Here is a 17,651-nt window from a genome sequence, read left to right as displayed (position 1 = left end):
CCTACTCTTGAAGTAGGCTTGGCTGATACAGTACTTCCAGTATAGAATCGTTGATAAAAACTTGTTTGACTGGGTGACAAGGGCCGTTAATTTATTCTTCTGTCTGATGGCATAATTCATAATCCTTGTCTGACTGCATTTTCTACTGATACAGATACTGCATATACAGAGCCGAGAACAATAGATTTGACCCAGATGTCTTGGGTGCCAGATTATAAAGCTTGTTAACTTAATGCTGATTTATGTGCTCATTATTCACTTACAAACTATAGACAATCTATATTTCAACTTATTTTTCTTGCACAAAATAGAACTGGTTAATTTATTCTTCTGTCTGATGGCATAATTCATAATCCTTGTCTGACTGCATTTTCTACTGATACAGATACTGCATGTACAGAGCCGAGAACAATAGATTTGACCCAGATGTCTTGGGTGCCAGATTATAAAGCTTGTTAACTTAATGCTGATTTATGTGCTGATTATTCACTTACAAACTATAGACAATCTATATTTCAACTTATTTTTCTTGCACAAAATAGAACTGGTTAAAGTTGGAACATAATATTAATATTATATTTGAGGGATTACAACGTTTCGGTGTATCGGTCACATCTTTGTCAGGTCATGTGACCATATGACCTGACGAAGATGTGAACGATCCATCGAAACGTACATTTTTACTTTCACCCTGTGAATTAAAAAGGGCTTAAACTGTCTGAGTTGCTCCAGTGCCTTCCTTCCTCGTATTTGTTTGCTTCTTTGGTATAGTGATCACACAAGCGGCAGAAATGTACTGTAAGCCCAAGGAAATCAAAGTGGCCAATATGTGTGGATCATCCTGGTCAAATCCTACTGTTAATATTTTAATCTGAAATTGACACACAATGGTCGCTATCCAGTTTTCTCCCCGGTCTACCGTTTTCTTGCCTTAAATAGCCATTTACGACAGTACTTTGATTAATTGAAAATGGTGGGCCTTATTGTAAACAACTGTAATGCTTTATGGTGTCATCCACTCACAGTTAACAGTTATTGTATTGAGTTGTACTTGAAATGTACTGTAATTCTGCAAACTGTTAATAAATAAATCAATCAATCAATCTTTCCTACTCTTGAAGTAGGCTTGGCTGATACAGTACTGCCAGTATAGAATCTTTGATAAAAACTTGTTTGACTGGGTGACAAGGGCCGTTAATTTATTCTTCTGTCTGATGGCATAATTCATAATCCTTGTCTGACTCCATTTTCTACTGATACAGATACTGCATATACAGAGCCGAGAACAATAGATTTGACCCAGATGTCTTGGGTGCCAGATTATAAAGCTTGTTAACTTAATGCTGATTTATGTGCTCATTATTCACTTACAAACTATAGACAATCTATATTTCAACTTATCTTTCTTGCACAAAATAGAACTGGTGAGGTAAAGTTGGAACATAATATTAATATTATATTTGAGGGATTACATTTACAACGTTTCGGTGTATCAGTCACATCTTTGTCAGGTCATGTGACCATATGACCTGACGAAGATGTGAACGATCCATCGAAACGTACATTTTTACTTTCACCCTGTGAATTAAAAAGGGCTTAAACTGTCTGAGTTGCTCCAGTGCCTTCCTTCCTCGTATTTGTTTGCTTCTTTGGTATAGTGATCACACAAGCGGCAGAAATGTACTGTAAGCCCAAGGAAATCAAAGTGGCCAATATGTGTGGATCATCCTGGTCAAATACTGTTAATATTTTAATCTGAAATTGTATTATTGTTGTTTTTGAGTATACCATGCGGTTAAAATCTTTGTCATACGGCTCATACCCTACAAAATGCCTTTAGCAGTGAAATCCCTGAGACTGCACAGTCGGGGAAGGGTTGGATTTGTTACTGAAGCTTTTTATTTGTATGGGACATATAGTACTTCAAAAGGTTATGTGAAAAGAAAATATGAGGAACTGACTGGAAAGCAACTTAATTACCCCAAAGTAGAATCCATCGTACTGGCAGCCACATTGTTCCACAGGGACACACTGGCCTCCACTCCTGAGATAACCCTCATCACAGAAACAGCCTTCGGCACACACTTGCTCGCAGCTAGCATCGATGCTGCTGGCACATGTGTGCCCGCAGTCTGTGCCACAAAGCTCATAATGGCTGTTTGCTGGACAATCAAGCCCTGCAAGGGAGAAAGTAAGGAAGGCTTAGTTTATACAGTAGCGTAGGCACGTTTCATTCTTCCTGTGAAGTAGGCATGGCTTTTAAAGTACTTCCAGTAACGAAAACTTGTTTATTGTTCTCTTTGATGGTATCTCAATAAACCTTGTCTGACTACAGTACTGATATACTATAAAGTAGTCTTGGCTGATAAAGTACTTCCAGTAAAGGAGGCTTGTTTATTCATCCGTCTGATGATATCTTAATAAGCCTGGTCTGACTGGATTTGTACTAATATAGTGATATACAGTAGCCTGCCTTCCTAAACAGGCTGGTGAGGAAGGCAGGCTCTGTCGTGGGGACCTCACTGGAGGGGGTGGAGGAGTGCATGGTGCATAAGCTGGATGCCATCATAGAGAATCCCTCCCACCCCCTCCACCTAGATATAGTGGGGTATCTGAGCAAGTGAGGAAATAACAGATTCACTTCCCCAGGTTTGGCAGCTCCTTCATGCCAGTTGCTTTGAGGATTCACAACGAGACACACAATGGTCGCTATCCAGTTTTCTCCCAGGTCTACCGTTTTCTTGACTTAAATAGCCATTTACGACGGTGGGCCTTATTGTAAACAAGTGTAATGCTTTATGGTGTCGTCCACTCACAGTTAACAGTTATTGTATTGAGTTGTACTTGAAATGTAGGCTAGTGTAATTCTGCAAATCAATCAATCAATCAATCTTTCCTACTCTTGACCATCTAAGTAGGCTTGGCTGATACAGTACTTCCAGTATAGAATCGTTGATAAAAACTTGTTTGACTGGGTGACAAGGGCGGTTAATTTATTCTTCTGTCTGATGGCATAATTCATAATCCTTGTCTGACTGCATTTTCTACTGATACAGATACTGCATGTACAGTACAGAGCCGAGAACAATAGATTTGACCCAGATGCCTTGGGTGCCAGAGTATAAAGCTTGTTAACTTACCGCAGACAGTGTTCTGCCTCCAAGGGTAGATTCTAACATTGGCAGATTGGCAGGCGCTGACGTAAGTCTGAATAGCTCTGCACAGCACATCTTGGCCTCTGCTCTCCGTAATGCACACATCAAACACACAGTCATTGAAGTAAGGCGTTGGGTCCACCTCCCCATGGCAGAAACTGAGGGGGCCCTCAGAGGCTCGGATCACCTCACATTGGGCCCTAGAGGGCGCCTCGTTGGCACAGCGCGGGCAGGACGCGCCACACCCTTCACTGCAGGTGTTGTTGCTGGGCACCTTCCAGGCATTGCCAAACACAGTGGCAGAAGAGGCCACAAGTCCAGCGGCCGTGAGGAACTCGTCATTCTGGTTCCCGTTGAAGTTCCCACATAGTCCGCATGTTCTGCCACTATTTTTGAAATGAGTGAAAAGATTTTTTTTTAATTATACTTTGTTTTTGTCTTGCAAGTCCAAGGTTATGAGTGACAGCCTGTCATGTCAATGTGTGTAGCAAATAACCCGTGGCACGCCGTCCGTCTGGTTTGGTCCGGGTTCTCCAGTTACGTGGATTACAGAGACACAGACACAGACATGGTGCATTTATAGATAGATGTTGCTAACGCTTGCAAAATGCGAATACTTTTAGAGATTTGAAATGAATAGTTATTATTTAAAACTAGAGCAAGACATTTAATTAACAGCAAAAATATACATGAAACATACCTATAGTTTGACGGTACAGAGATGGACACCCAAGTTGACCCATCATAGCTGACACTGAGTCCAAAGTCAGTATTGACAAATGTGCGATGTCCACTTAGATAGATAGACACACGACCACCATCCAAGAGAATAGGCAAGTTTCTAGACACGCCATTCACCTTAAAGGAAAGTTGAAATGATAATAATTTGATGAAAGTATATCTTTTTTTGGAAATAACAATGTGCTTGTTTTTCCTAATGAGTTCTGTAATAGTACTAAACATTATACAATGCAACAAGGCAATTACTGGTTCACACATGACTTACCTGCACCTCTCCACGTCTCCCCCTTGACATGTGCACCTGGTAGCCCCACACACTGACAAACACTTCAGCCGTGATGGAAACACTGGATCCTCGCCATGCCTCATTCTTGGCATCTACTTGAAACGGATACAGACCGGTGTCATTGCACACGGTCGCCAGAACATAGCGACAGGTCCCCTGGAAGTCAAATGCTTTGCCATCAAAGGTGAGGTAGTGAGGGTCCCCGGAGGCAGAACAGGTGCCATGGGGACTTGGGTGGCAGCCATAGTCACCGTCAGTCACCCGGCAGGATTCCTGCGGAGCGCAGGTTCTGGGCGTACAGTGGACCGCGCCAGTGATGCCGTTACAGCTACAGTAGCTCTGACACTCCTCACCGGCCCAGAAGCTCTCACCGGCTTGCCGATAGCGGCCCTCATGCTGGCATCCACAGCCGATGGTTGGCACACACCGGTTGCCACTGAGGAGGAAGCCATCGTCACACTGGCACCCTTCCTGGCACACGGTGGCACAGTAAAAGGGGAAGGACAGACTGGGGCAGGAGGAAGGGCAGGAAGTGCCACACAGTTCATAGTGGCTGTTAGATGGACACGTTTGCACTGGAAAAGGAGAAAAGCACAAAGGTCATGAAAATGATCAATATCAAATGAACAATGTAGAGCTCTGAAAGGGCAAGAACAATGTTCTTACCACAGCCTGTGGTGTTCCTCCAGTCCCCTAAGGTGATGCCAGTTTGTTGGCACAGCAGTGCATAATCACGCAGAGCCTCGCACATAGCTACAGTTGGATTCCTTGCCTCCCTCATGTCCTCCACACACTCCTCTACATGGTCGCGTGGGTCCACCCTGGCCTGGCATACGGCGAATGGCCCACTTGTCAATGTCATTACGCCACAGTATTGATTGGAATTGTAATTTGTTGTGTTGTTCTGATTCCGATTCTGCCCGCCGCTTTCCACACAGTGTGCTGACAGAGAGCCGTCCCGCCAACTGTCACCAAAACTCTGAGAGCTGTTGACCAAAATGCCATTGGGTGTACGGAAGTCATCATGCTGATGACCGTTGTAGTTACCACAGAGTCCACCAAGTGAACCGCTGTAGACACTGGGCGCTGTGACACGCACCAAGTGAGGCCAGTCTGCTTGTATGACCACATCAAAAGAGGTGTGGATGATGATGCTGTGAACGTTGCTGTGGAAGATGCGGATTCGGTTGGACGCAGTAGTAAATGGAAGACCAACGACCTGACCATCAACCTAAGCAAAAAACAACATAAGAGGTTGAGCGTAAGGATTCACTGCAGAGGGAATAAGACATTACTTACAGGCATTGCCAAACACAGTGGCAGAAGAGGCCACAAGTCCAGCGGCCGTGAGGAACTCGTCATTCTGGTTCACGTTGAAGTTCCCACATAGTCTGCATGTTCTGCCACTATTTTTATTTTTTTAAATTATACTTTGTTTTTGTCTTGCAAGTCCAAGGTTATGAGTGACAGCCTGTCATGTCAATGTGTGTAGCAAATAACCAGTAGCACACCGTCCGTCTTGTTTGGCAACCTAGGTGCCCAGACAGTTGAGCTGTAACCATCCGGGTTCTCCAGTTACGTGGATTACAGAGACGTACACACGTACACACAGACATGGTAACCCGAATAAGACATTACTTAATCCAAGGGGGAAAAAAGACAGATATTACAAGCCTGTTAATGTAATAATACAAAGCAGAATATGTCATGTTCTGAAATCTAATTTTGCAACTGAAATACTCACATGCACTCTGCTGCTTCCTCCTATGTCAATAGACACCTGGGTCCCCTCAGCCTCAAATTTCAACAAGCGCTCAAAACCATCTCTGCCTCTGGGGACCTTCTCTGCTGTCACCGAGAAGTGAGGGTGCTGGGACAATCCCATTACCCTGGCGAGGGTCAACCGACAAGCTCCAGGATACTCATACGTCAGTCCATCAAATGTGCGATAGGATCTCGGTCCCTTCACCCAGCAAGTTTCATGGCTGTTAGATCTGCACCCCCGTTCTCCATCCTCCACCCTGCAAGACTCGAGTGGACCACATCCCTGAGAGTGGCAGGTCATGGAGCCATGACTGCAGCGACAGCTCCTCCCGCAGTCATTGTCCAGGATGATAGTTTGTCCGGACCTGTAGTAGCGGTCTTCAAACATACAGCCACACTGAGCAAGAGGGACACAGACACCACCGCTGAGGACGTGTTCTGAGTCGCAAATACAGCTCTCTTGAGAAGGAATGGGGCAATTCTGGGTTGCATTGGGGTTGACACAAGTCGCAGGGCACCCAGTGCCGCGTGGCTCGAAGTGACTGTTGGCTGGGCAGGGGATTTCTGGACAAATTAAGACATCAAAATTGATTGACATTGATATCATTGACTTTTGCCCCAAGGCAAAACATTGCTGTGTGGTTTTGACATACAGTAAGTAGTTCATATGTACATACCACAGAAGCCGTGTTGCCTCCAGGTGTTCACCTGGATCCCATGCTGTTCACACTGTCTGGCATAAGTACTGAGGCCCTGGCACAGGATAGGCTGGTACCCTCCTCCTACACACAGATCATACACACAACTGTCCACATATGTCTGTGGGGGAATGTGTCGATGGCAATTAGCGAAGGGTCCGTATGGGTTCTGCAGGATGCCGCAGTGTTCATTGTTGCTATAGAGATTTGTCTGAGCCGAGGTGCAGGCAGCACAGTCCAGGCCTCCGCATCGGGGTCCACAACCAGGATCGTCATCCCCTAACGCCTTCCAGCTATTAGCGAAGACAACATCAGAGCTCACAACCTGGCCTTGACGGGTCCGGAAGTCATCCTGGGCGCGGTTGTTGAAGTTGCCACAGAGGCCACAAGTGGCATTCTGGTAATCGTAGGGCACTTTGATCGTGACATAATGGTAGGCATCATAGGATACCAGCAAGCCAAAATCAGTGCTCACAACCACAGAAAATCCTGACTGGTAGACTTGGACGCTGTTGTTATGGAGCGAGAATGGTGTGGCAACGTAGCTTCCATTCACCTGCAGATTAATTAGCATAATTGTCAGACAAAATGCATTAATTGATTTTCAACTGAAAATATGTTTTTCAAATGAAAATCAGTTATTTTCATCAAGCAAGAAAATAATACAATGGAGTACAGTATAAATTAGGCTTAACAAAATGACTAACCTTTGCCTCAGCACGGTGGCCCTTGACAAGCTCAATAACTTCATCATAAACAAACACTTTGACTAGTCGAGTCCATGCCACCCGGGTGCTGCCCCTGTGTTCATTCTTGCCCTCCACACGATAGTAGGGCAGACCTGCACGGCCACACTGCTCAGACAGGACATAAGTGCAGGTGCCCTGGAAGTGAAATACTTGACGATCAAAGGTGTAGTAGTGAGGGTCGCCAGTGATGGTACAGGTGCGTCTCTGTACCGTCTGGCAGGAGAACTGGAAATGGTCACGACGGCAGATTTGGGAGAAGGAACAGGGTTGGTTTTGGCACTGCAGGCCCGCTGAGGTACAGGTGCACCTCTGGTGGCAAGTGTTGTCACTCCAAAAGGAGTCACCCAACTGGACAGGGGAACCTTGAAAATAAATCAAAAGGACAGGATAAGGTCAATCAGGTTTTATAACATCAAACAACCAACTTGTATTGGGTAGATGGATGGATAGTGTCCAAAACTACTATTAAATCACTAAAGCAAATTGGAACAGTGGAATAGTTACATACCCTACATCACATTAACTATAACATTCACAGTATAATACACAATACACATACTAATCATCAGTGATGGAACCCACTGTGTATGCACAAAACAACTTAGTTACAATGTAAGAACATTTAGGGACGGTGTGTTAAAAAAAGCTTCCAGCTGTGTATATTAGCCTATTTCATATCAATATTAATTGATACTGTGTTTTTGGCAGTCAATCAGTTTAAAAAAATGTCTTCTTGGAAACAATACGTAAGGTTCCTGTTTAATTCCCAGCTCCACCTGGCTTAGTGTTGAAGTATCCTTCAGCATGTCAAAGCCCCCTTAACCATTTACCAACAGAACTGTGCATTCTGTGAATGGCAATCTTACTGCTTTCAGATTTGGGCAGAACGTAGCCTGTGATTGTATTTGTGTTGTCTTACCATTAAACGTACAGCCTCTAGATCCATGGTCAACACGAAAAGCCCAACGACCAGCGACGCCAACATTACTGCCGTTAAGTAAATTTGTGTAGCTGTCAGTGCCATTGTGATAGGATGATCCAGGAATGGTGAGATGGTGTGTGGAGTGCAACGTGTCATAGCCAGCCTGGGAATTCACAAATACATTTTAATTGGTTGAAGTTTTGTACAGGTGAATATTATCACTATTGTGCCCACAGATTCTGAACTATGCACTCGTGTGTTGCCGTCAGCAGCTGTGAAAGCAGATGAGTAAAATCAAAAAAATCAAAAAATCAAAATATTTTCTTTATTGTTCTACCTGTACACTGCGAGAAGTTGAGGCTATAGTTCCATAATTCATCAGTACAAATGAGTAGTGATTTCCAGAGATCAACACTGCTTGGAATGTTGTGCGCTGAAAAAAGAAAATAAAAAGATAAATACCATTTATCTCATATTTTGTTAAGTAAATTTGTAATTTGTACTTTACCATTAAATATGCCCAGATTATGATTGTGTGTGTGTGTGTGTGTGTGTGTGTGTGTGTGTGTGTGTGTGTGTGTGTGTGTGTGCGTGCGTGCATGTCCGACCGAACACAGGGCGGGTTGCCCATCCAGGGCCCGCAAATTTTGGAATATAATCTGAAAGGTCTGACTGATCACATGACTCCAAAGATAATGTCTACTTTTTGGACACATTTTGAGCAGTAGCAAACAAATGTGTTTTGAAGAAAATGCTAAAATGTAAATAATTTATGAGTTAGCCATGGGGCTTCTATGTTGAGTTGTCACGATCCAAGGAATCCAGGGATTAATTTGTGGATTATGACCTCAAGAGTAAAGGCCAAAACGTGAAGTGGGCTGTTATAGCGCCACCATGAGGCCGATTTGGAAGAATTGATTTGGGGGTTCTTCCTTGGCCGAGTGTGTGTGTGCAAAGTTTCAGGGCAATCAGGCTGGCAGTGCTGCAGATTATCTGGAAACGGACACACTTGGATGGACACATGTGGACAGACAGCAGAGAAATTAACATATTCTCCTTCAGCCATATTGCCTGTTGGAGACAACAACAAAAACAACAATAATAATAAAATACGTACATCTCCTGATCTGGGATAGTATGCCACCTCGTACCATGTTGCAACAAACACCAAACGGGCAGAGAAACGCAGGCCTGGGAAGTATTGATTCATATCTTGTGTAGCCTGATGAAGGATACTGCCACTGGTGTATTGGTTATATGTGATTTCCCCATTTTCTCTGTTGTCCAAATCTGTCCAGAATGGAGCAATTAGATCTTTCCCCCCATACGGGAAACTTCGAGGGCTATACGAATTCCAAGGATTATTAAAGGTAAGGTGTCCATTGTGGTTGACCTAACAAACAAATTAGTGGATAAAACAAACATTACAAACAAATATTTGACAGATCATAGACACATCCTTTTAAACCAACTGAAATATTTTCTCTCATAAGTTGGACAAAGAAAGAGAAGAGGCCGCACAGCTCGTAGTCACGATGCTATAGAAACATTTATTTAACCGACGTTTCTGCAAACAGGATGCCTTCTTCAGTTTGTATGACACAAAAGGGGTAAAACTATTGATTATAAAGATTGGGACAAAGGTGCACTCATCAGGGAGTGTCCTCAATCTGGCCAACACCCAAAGTGTCATTGTTGCCAGCAACCAATTTGCTGGCAACAATGACACTTTGGGTGTTGGCCAGATTGAGCCAGATTGACATTGGCTACGTTTACATGAGCAGTTAAATCCCTGAATTGAAAAATGTCTCCTGCAGTCACTACTGGTGTGCGCTCCTACCTTTTAGTTTGTTCTAACACTCATAAATTGACACAAGTGTGTGCAGTGTTGACTATACTGACTACAATCATTCAAATCACATAATCACTGCATTTAATGGCTTTATTTAATTGCAAATGTAATATATTGTACATACGTATATCTGATTATATCTATTTCCAAAGTAGACAAAAGTTTGTTGTAGGGCTATGACAGAAGAGCTCCCATCATCCTGTCGTTGGAGTGTGGTTCCACTTCTATCGTAGAGTGGTACTAGGTAGCACAAATACAGGTGATATCACAATTAGGCTAACACAGGCACACAGAGAAGGTCATGATTTGCCTTAAGTGTGTGAAAGTGGTTAATTGGTGTGTAGATTGTACATTACACTTGCCCCTACTTTTATATTTATATGTAATGATTATACCTACACCGTAAAATGATTTTTTGTTTATTTAACTCTGAGTGTATACAAATTGAACGAAATCTACCCGTAAGGGGTCTATTTGGTTCCTTTTGTACATGCTCAGTTAAATGAAATTAACACTTTGTACAGTGTACAATATACCACATACCTGTATCATTGTCCATTATCCATATTGTTGATACTTAATTGGTACACCTCAGTATTATGCCCTTTTTACGCATTTTTACACATATTTATGCACATATTTATATCTGAAATACATATTCATACCATATGCTAACCCAGGCCAGTCGAAGTGCTCTATTATCTAGCTATTTTATCGAAAGGCCATGATTATTTTTGAAACATTACTGTTTGATTCCCTTCATGTATATGTCTTAAGATGTTATCCTGTACATACTGTAGTTCTTCTGGTATATAGATTTCAACTTACCAGATACCACCATACCTGCAAAGTAAAGAAATAAATGAATTATTTAAAAGTAAATACACCAATAATCACAGAATTTAGTTATAGTTTACATTTCCAGAACAGTCAATAATGTACTTACTGGTACTTATTATCCCTAAAAGCAACACAGGCAACATGATTGGCAGAATTCCAGCTTATTCACCAGCCTGTTCAGAACATAAGTGGTCAAATTATTAGAATAAATATTTTTCTTAGTATAGATCTAATGGTAACCGGAATGCTCGCCTTAAACCACACACGCCCTAATTATTTTTCCGCCGACCGCAGATTGACTGATCGTGGGGTGGTTCTTGTATTCTTAGCCTGTAGCCTATTTGTGGTAATAGGCCAGTCCAAGGTTGTTCAAGGTTTTTTATGACTTGCCCAAATGTTGGGCAAGTGGCTATGGCCATTTTTAGCCCAAGTGATTTTCTTTTTGTTAATATAAAATAAGTGTTAAATTGTTCTATAGACTATTCTGATAAGAATCATCGCTATAGAGTTGTACATGTTCACTAATAGGGGTCTCTCCTATCTGTCCTGCTCTTTAGTTAACAGAAAATGGATGCAATGTACCAATTTCATCCAATCAGGAGAGAAAACTCATACGGGATGCAGGATTAACAAGTGAAATTGGAAGTGATGACTCAAAGAAATACATTTTAAACTGATAAATGGGTACCCTCTGCTGATTGGCAGAAATTTGCAGCTCACCTGAATAGACTGAACAAACACTATAGCAATGATTACAGTTTAACAGATTATCAGTTTTAACAAAACTCTTTTTGTTTTAACTCAAATATATCCCTTAACCTATAGGCCAATCTAAGCTAAAAAAGGGCCTGACTCAAAAGAAATTGCAATAGTAATCGTACAAGGTTTTTTATGATCCTTAGGGTCATCCAAATAACATATTAAAATTTGAGAATTATAGAAGTTTTGGATCATGGTAAATTCAGGGGTTGAAAGTTGGAGTACCATTAAAAAAGGGGGGGAATCTTGATGTTTTCATGATTCTGAATCCATTCCTAGAATTGGTTTTGCACAAAGAACACTCCTTGGGCTAAAAACGGCCATAGCCACTTGCCCAAATCATAAAAAACCTTGAACAACCTTGGACTGACCTACTATACCTTTGTGCCTATGGGTTGCCTCCTGCAGCATTGATGGCTTTCATAGATTTGACAGTACTATCATCAGTAAAGATGAACAAATGTATGTGGCATACTTTGAAGAACAACAATAATAGTAATAATAACAACAATAATAATAATAATAATAATAATAATAATAATTACTAACACTTGCTACAAGAACAACAAGAATGCATACATTAATTCATTTTTCTCAGACTAATAGATAACAGAGCAGTCACCTGTATTGTGTTTGAGTCAGAAGCCTTGGAACCACTGAGCTGACAGCTCACAGGGCATTTTATAATAGCAGGTGGAATGCTACAGTCCTACAAACATCTTGCTAAACCAGTCAAAAAGAATTCATGTCAGATCCTCATCAGGATGGGAACCAAAAGCTCATATTCAATTCCTGTAAAGGCTTGAAAAAGAAATTCTATACTGGTGTGTGGCGTCTCTTGCGTGATATGATGAAGTGGAACGGTGCCAGTAGCCCGTGCACTTTATAGGGACAAAGTCGTGTGTGTGTGTGTGTGTGTGTGTGTGTGATTCAAATCACATAATCACTGCATTTAATGGCTTTATTTAATCTTGTACAGTGTATTGTATGTTTTTCCAACCCAATTCTAGTAGGTCTTGTATTTGCTAATCAGCTGTAATAATTTTATACACAAAGAAAACATAATCCCATAGAAAGAATATAACATTGCAAATGTAATATATTGTACGTACGTATATCTGATTATATCTATTTCCAAAGTAGACAAAATTTGTTGTAGGGCTATGACAGAAGAGCTCCCATCATCCTGTCGTTGGAGTGTGGTTCCATTTCTATCGTAGAGTGGTACTATAGGTAGCACAAATACCCTTCATGTATATGTCTTAATATGTTATCCTGTACGCATCGCGACTTGTTTCTGTTCACAGAGAGAGAGAGAGAGAGAGAGAGAGAGAGACCCCAAAGATGTGTGGGCATGGGGAAATCATGGAATGGTTTGAACTAAGAAAATGTAAAAATAAGGCATTTTCCCACATTCCAGTTTTCTGACTTTTTATTTCACAACATATTCTGAGATTATGGGGTGAATGAATGTGGCCAGACCCATCTTCTCTTTCTGTCATAGTGACATTGTCCTGCATCAGATCATGTCCAAAACAGGTTCTCCAATCTCCAGTATCGTCTTCAGTTTTTTGAAGATCTTTTGAGTGGTGCAACCACTCCCTTACGGAGCTATGTGTGTGGCCGGCTGGGTCTGAGCACTATGCGTGTGGCTTGGTGGCTGCCTGGGTCTGAGCACTATGTGTGTGGCTGGCTGGCTGGGTCTGAGCACTATGTGTGTGGCTTGCTGGCTGGCTGGCTGGCTGGCTGGGTCAGAGCAGAGCAGAGCAGAGCAGAGCAGAAGATAGATAGATAGATAGATAGATAGATAGATAGATAGATAGATAGATAGATAGATAGATAGATAGATAGATAGATAGGATATTATAGCAGTGACTGACTGAGACATCGAGCGTGCGTCCGCAACTGGTTGTGGCCCCCATCAAGTGACCTTTTGACCAATGCGGCCCTCGCCCCAAGTTGAGTTCAACACCCCTGCCGTAAAGGCTTGAAAAATAAATTCCAGTTCAAAATATTCAAAATGATCACTCACTGACTCATAGGGGTCTCTTCATATAATTCCAAATCAAATTGATTGTGTCCATATATACTGTACTCTACATCTGGGATACTCAAATAGATTTACCTGTGGGCCACATTACAAAAATGGCAAGGGGCCAGGGGCCAGTAGATAAAATTACGACATTAATGATACTTGATAACTTCTCTCTTTCAATTGCTTTATTTTCGCAAAATGTATCAAAGTACAATGTGCATGCACACAATATGTAAATAAATAAATGTGTTACATTTTCTTGCATAAACACAAAGAGCTGTTTCCATAACTGCACAAATTATTGCACATAACATGAGTAGCTGTTATAATAACATAATAACATAACATGAGTAGCTCTTTGCCTGCCTGCCTGCCTGCCTGCCTGTCTGTCTGTCTGTCCATGAGTAGTTATTTGTCTGTCTGTCAATGAGTAGCTGTCTTACTGTCTGCCTGTCTATGAGTAGCTGTCTGCCTGCCTGTCTATGAGTAGCTGTCTGTCTGCCTGCCTGCCTGTCCAATTGTCCATGAGTAGCTGTCTGTCTGCCTGTCTGAGTAGCTGTCTGCCTGCCTGCCTAATTGTCCATGAGTAGCTGTCTGTCTGCCTGTCTATGAGTAGCTGTCTGCCTGCCTGCCTAATTGTCCATGAGTAGCTGTCTGTCTGCCTGTCTATGAGTAGCTGTCTGCCTTCCTGCCTGTCCAATTGTCCATGAGTAGCTGTTTGTCTGTCTATGAGTAGCTGTCTGCCTGCCTGCCCAATTGTCTATGAGTAGCTGTCTGTCTGTCTATGAGTAGCTGTCTGCCTTCCTGCCTGTCCAATTGTCCATGAGTAGCTGTCTGTCTGTCTATGAGTAGCTGTCTGCCTTCCTGCCTGTCCAATTGTCCATGAGTAGCTGTCTGCCTGCCTGTCCAATTCTCCATGAGTAGCTGTCTGTCTGCCTGTCTTTGAGTAGCTGTCTGACTGCCTGCCTGTCCAATTCTCCATGAGTAGATGTCTGTCTGTCTGCCTGTCTATGAGTAGCTGTCTGCCTGCCTGCCAGCCAGCAAGTTGGTTAACAGAAAATAAATTGTTATGGCTGAGTAAAATAAAATACAATAAACACAATATGCCTGAAAATAGATTACCCAGCTATGTCCTTTTTCATGAAAAATAAATGAGTAGTGATATGGCTGACTGAGTAAAATAAAACAATCTACCTGAAAATAGATAGCTATAAGTGAAGAGCAATGTCCGCAATTTCCATTTCCGCAATTTCCGCAATTTCCATAATTTCCTCAATTTCCATTTCCGCAATTTCCGCAATTTCCATTTCCACCATTTCCGCAATTTCCGCAATTAACATTTCCGCAATTTCCGCAATTTCCATTTCCGCATTTCCGCAATTTCCGCAATTTCCATTTCCACCATTTCCGCAATTTCCATTTCCGCAATTTCCGCAATTTCCATTTCCATTTCCAACTATTAATGGCAGCTGGGTTTCATCATTCAAATAAAATATAATTCTGTCCGTTTAGCTATAAAATTATGTCAGGGAATAGGGATACACAGTATATGTCTTTCATTTGCATTGCATCTCCCCCCCCCCCCCCACCCCAAGCTTTTATTTTCGTTCGAGTAATAGTACAACTCTAATAGTATTACTTATAATAATGTAATTAAAGATAACTTCATTCAGATTTATTTATTTTTATTTCATTTTCCAGATTTTTTTTTCTTTTTTTTAGATTTTCATTGGTGGGCCAGTCATAATGGTCCCGCGGGCCTGATGTGGCCCGCGGGCCTGAGGTTGAGTATCACTGCTCTACATCATACAAATCAGTACACAGTATCTCTATAGTCATGTGATCAAGAAGGATATTTCATTTTTTTCATATTCTATCCTGATTCGGCTAAGTTTTGAGTTTTTCCATATACTCATTTCCATCTGTTAGCGTAAGTGGTCAACAAATTACTGGGTAAATGATGAACTATCATTTAAGAAGCAATTTATTTTTTACACTATATAAATAAGAGTTTAATACCTTTACATATTTTATATATATATATATTGATAAACATAAAATAAATCCTTTAAGACAAATTATAATCATATTTAAATTCCCTGAGGATGTCATAATTATAGTATGAAGGCTTAACCACAATGAGCAACTATGTCTTCTGGTTTTTCTTTTCTGCCCTACGGCTACTGTTGCTTTCCCTTCCTAAACAGGTACTCAATCATACTATAACTGCTATAACTTAGATGCGTGCGTGCGCTTTTCTTAAACCAGTTATTGCAACACTCAATGAAGTGACTACCAGGAACAGCAGATCAGATCACTGATATCAGAGATGCAAAGTGGCTCAATTCCCGTAAAGGCTCACACAATATTCTAAACCCATGAACTTTCCAGTTCAAAATATTCAGAATGAAAAATAAATGAAATGAAAATAATGAGAATAGAATGATGCCCCTTCACTGAAAATAAATAGAAGAAGTGGTTGAGGTTCAAAATAAATGCAACTAAGTATAATGGTATACAAATATCACTGTTTATTATGAAAACAAATATATGCCTACTGGTTTCCAACGTTTGTGTGTGTCTGGGTAAACGATCAACTAACATTTCAGATGCAATTTATTTTTCACTCTGAATAATTAATTTGTCATTCGAAAGAAAAATGAGAAACTAAGAGTTTAATACCCTACATATTATATTGATAAACCAAAAAATCCTTAGTAAGACAAATTATAATCATATTAAATGCCCCAAGTATATCATCATCATAGTATGAAGGCTTGACCACAATCAGCAATGATGTCTTCTGTGGTTTTTCTTGTGCTGCCCTATTGTCTCCCTTCATAAACAGGTACTCAATCATTCTGTACTGCTAGCATTGTGTAACAATTACAGAATTATCACAAGTTTTACTTCATCATCTTCATATCATCCTCACCATCATCATACAATTAAACGTAATATTTACATCCTATTAATTTTTTTTAATGCAAGCTCCGACAGGTAATTTTTTTAAATAACCGAAAGATAATGGAATAATTTAAAATAATGTCTGCCTACATAGATAGATACTGAATATATTAAGCATATCGTTTGTCATTATCTGTAACCGTGTGTGTGTGTGTGTGTGTGTGTGTGTGTGTGCGCACCATGAACTGTCAATCAAATCCGCGACCGCAAGAGCCACCATTCTAGGAATGAAGCGATCAGAAAGTGCACAACACTGGACCAGTCTGAGGCTGCAGGGAAAACTGGCTCTTCTTCCCTTTGCAAACCACTCATTATCACACTCTATACTGTCAAATAACACCATAGGTGAGGACATTCTCATTTTCACTATTAAAGCCCGTTTACAGGTGTTGCCGACCAAGTTCAACTTGGCAACCTGGTACCCATCAGCACACGACCCACACTGCATCCTACATCCAGTACCACATGACAAAGAAACAGTCGCACACATCTTAAATGGTTGCAGCCACTATAAAGGACTGTACATTGCCAGACATGACCGTCTGGTGGACCTGGTCTCAGACAAGATCAGAGGAGTACAGGACAGGACAACAAGAATGTATAAACACAGCACTGTAAAAATAGACTGGTTTGATCACAATGACACCCATGTCAATTCACTACAAAATATTCCAAATACCCCAGATATTGTGTTCATCAATGAAATTAGAAAAACTGTCACTATATTTGAAATAGGCTGCCCATTTGATTTGTATATGGACACTTGTTTTACATCCAAACTTATGAAATATCAGCTTCTGGTGGAACGTATTATGGCCTTGGGATATAACTGTCAACTTATTGTCCTTGTATTTGGAAGTCTGGGCCATGTCCATAAACTTGT

General features: G+C 41.3%; 1 protein-coding gene across 1 annotated transcript in view; it reads right to left on the bottom strand.

The window, feature by feature from the left end:
• Positions 1 to 17,651, bottom strand: part of LOC308333549 (alpha-tectorin) — a 38,597-nt gene that overhangs the window by 8,544 nt on the left and 12,402 nt on the right. Inside the window, exons 20-34 of the mRNA XM_080790008.1 lie at positions 11,177 to 11,180; positions 11,114 to 11,128; positions 10,996 to 11,010; positions 10,292 to 10,407; positions 9,433 to 9,708; positions 8,653 to 8,748; positions 8,313 to 8,478; positions 7,352 to 7,755; positions 6,624 to 7,200; positions 5,927 to 6,510; positions 4,849 to 5,413; positions 4,162 to 4,757; positions 3,856 to 4,013; positions 3,141 to 3,541; positions 1,981 to 2,177 (exon numbers count right to left, since the gene is read on the bottom strand). Of these exons, the coding sequence (XP_080646134.1) occupies positions 1,981 to 2,177; positions 3,141 to 3,541; positions 3,856 to 4,013; positions 4,162 to 4,757; positions 4,849 to 5,413; positions 5,927 to 6,510; positions 6,624 to 7,200; positions 7,352 to 7,755; positions 8,313 to 8,478; positions 8,653 to 8,748; positions 9,433 to 9,708; positions 10,292 to 10,407; positions 10,996 to 11,010; positions 11,114 to 11,128; positions 11,177 to 11,180 (4,170 nt within the window). The remainder of the gene's footprint in view (positions 1 to 1,980; positions 2,178 to 3,140; positions 3,542 to 3,855; positions 4,014 to 4,161; positions 4,758 to 4,848; positions 5,414 to 5,926; positions 6,511 to 6,623; positions 7,201 to 7,351; positions 7,756 to 8,312; positions 8,479 to 8,652; positions 8,749 to 9,432; positions 9,709 to 10,291; positions 10,408 to 10,995; positions 11,011 to 11,113; positions 11,129 to 11,176; positions 11,181 to 17,651) is intronic.

Source organism: Protomyctophum bolini (assembly GCF_963924005.1).
Source record: "Protomyctophum bolini genome assembly, chromosome: 18".
Classification (NCBI taxonomy): Eukaryota; Metazoa; Chordata; class Actinopteri; order Myctophiformes; family Myctophidae; genus Protomyctophum; species Protomyctophum bolini.
This window is presented reverse-complemented; position numbering and strand designations above follow the sequence as displayed.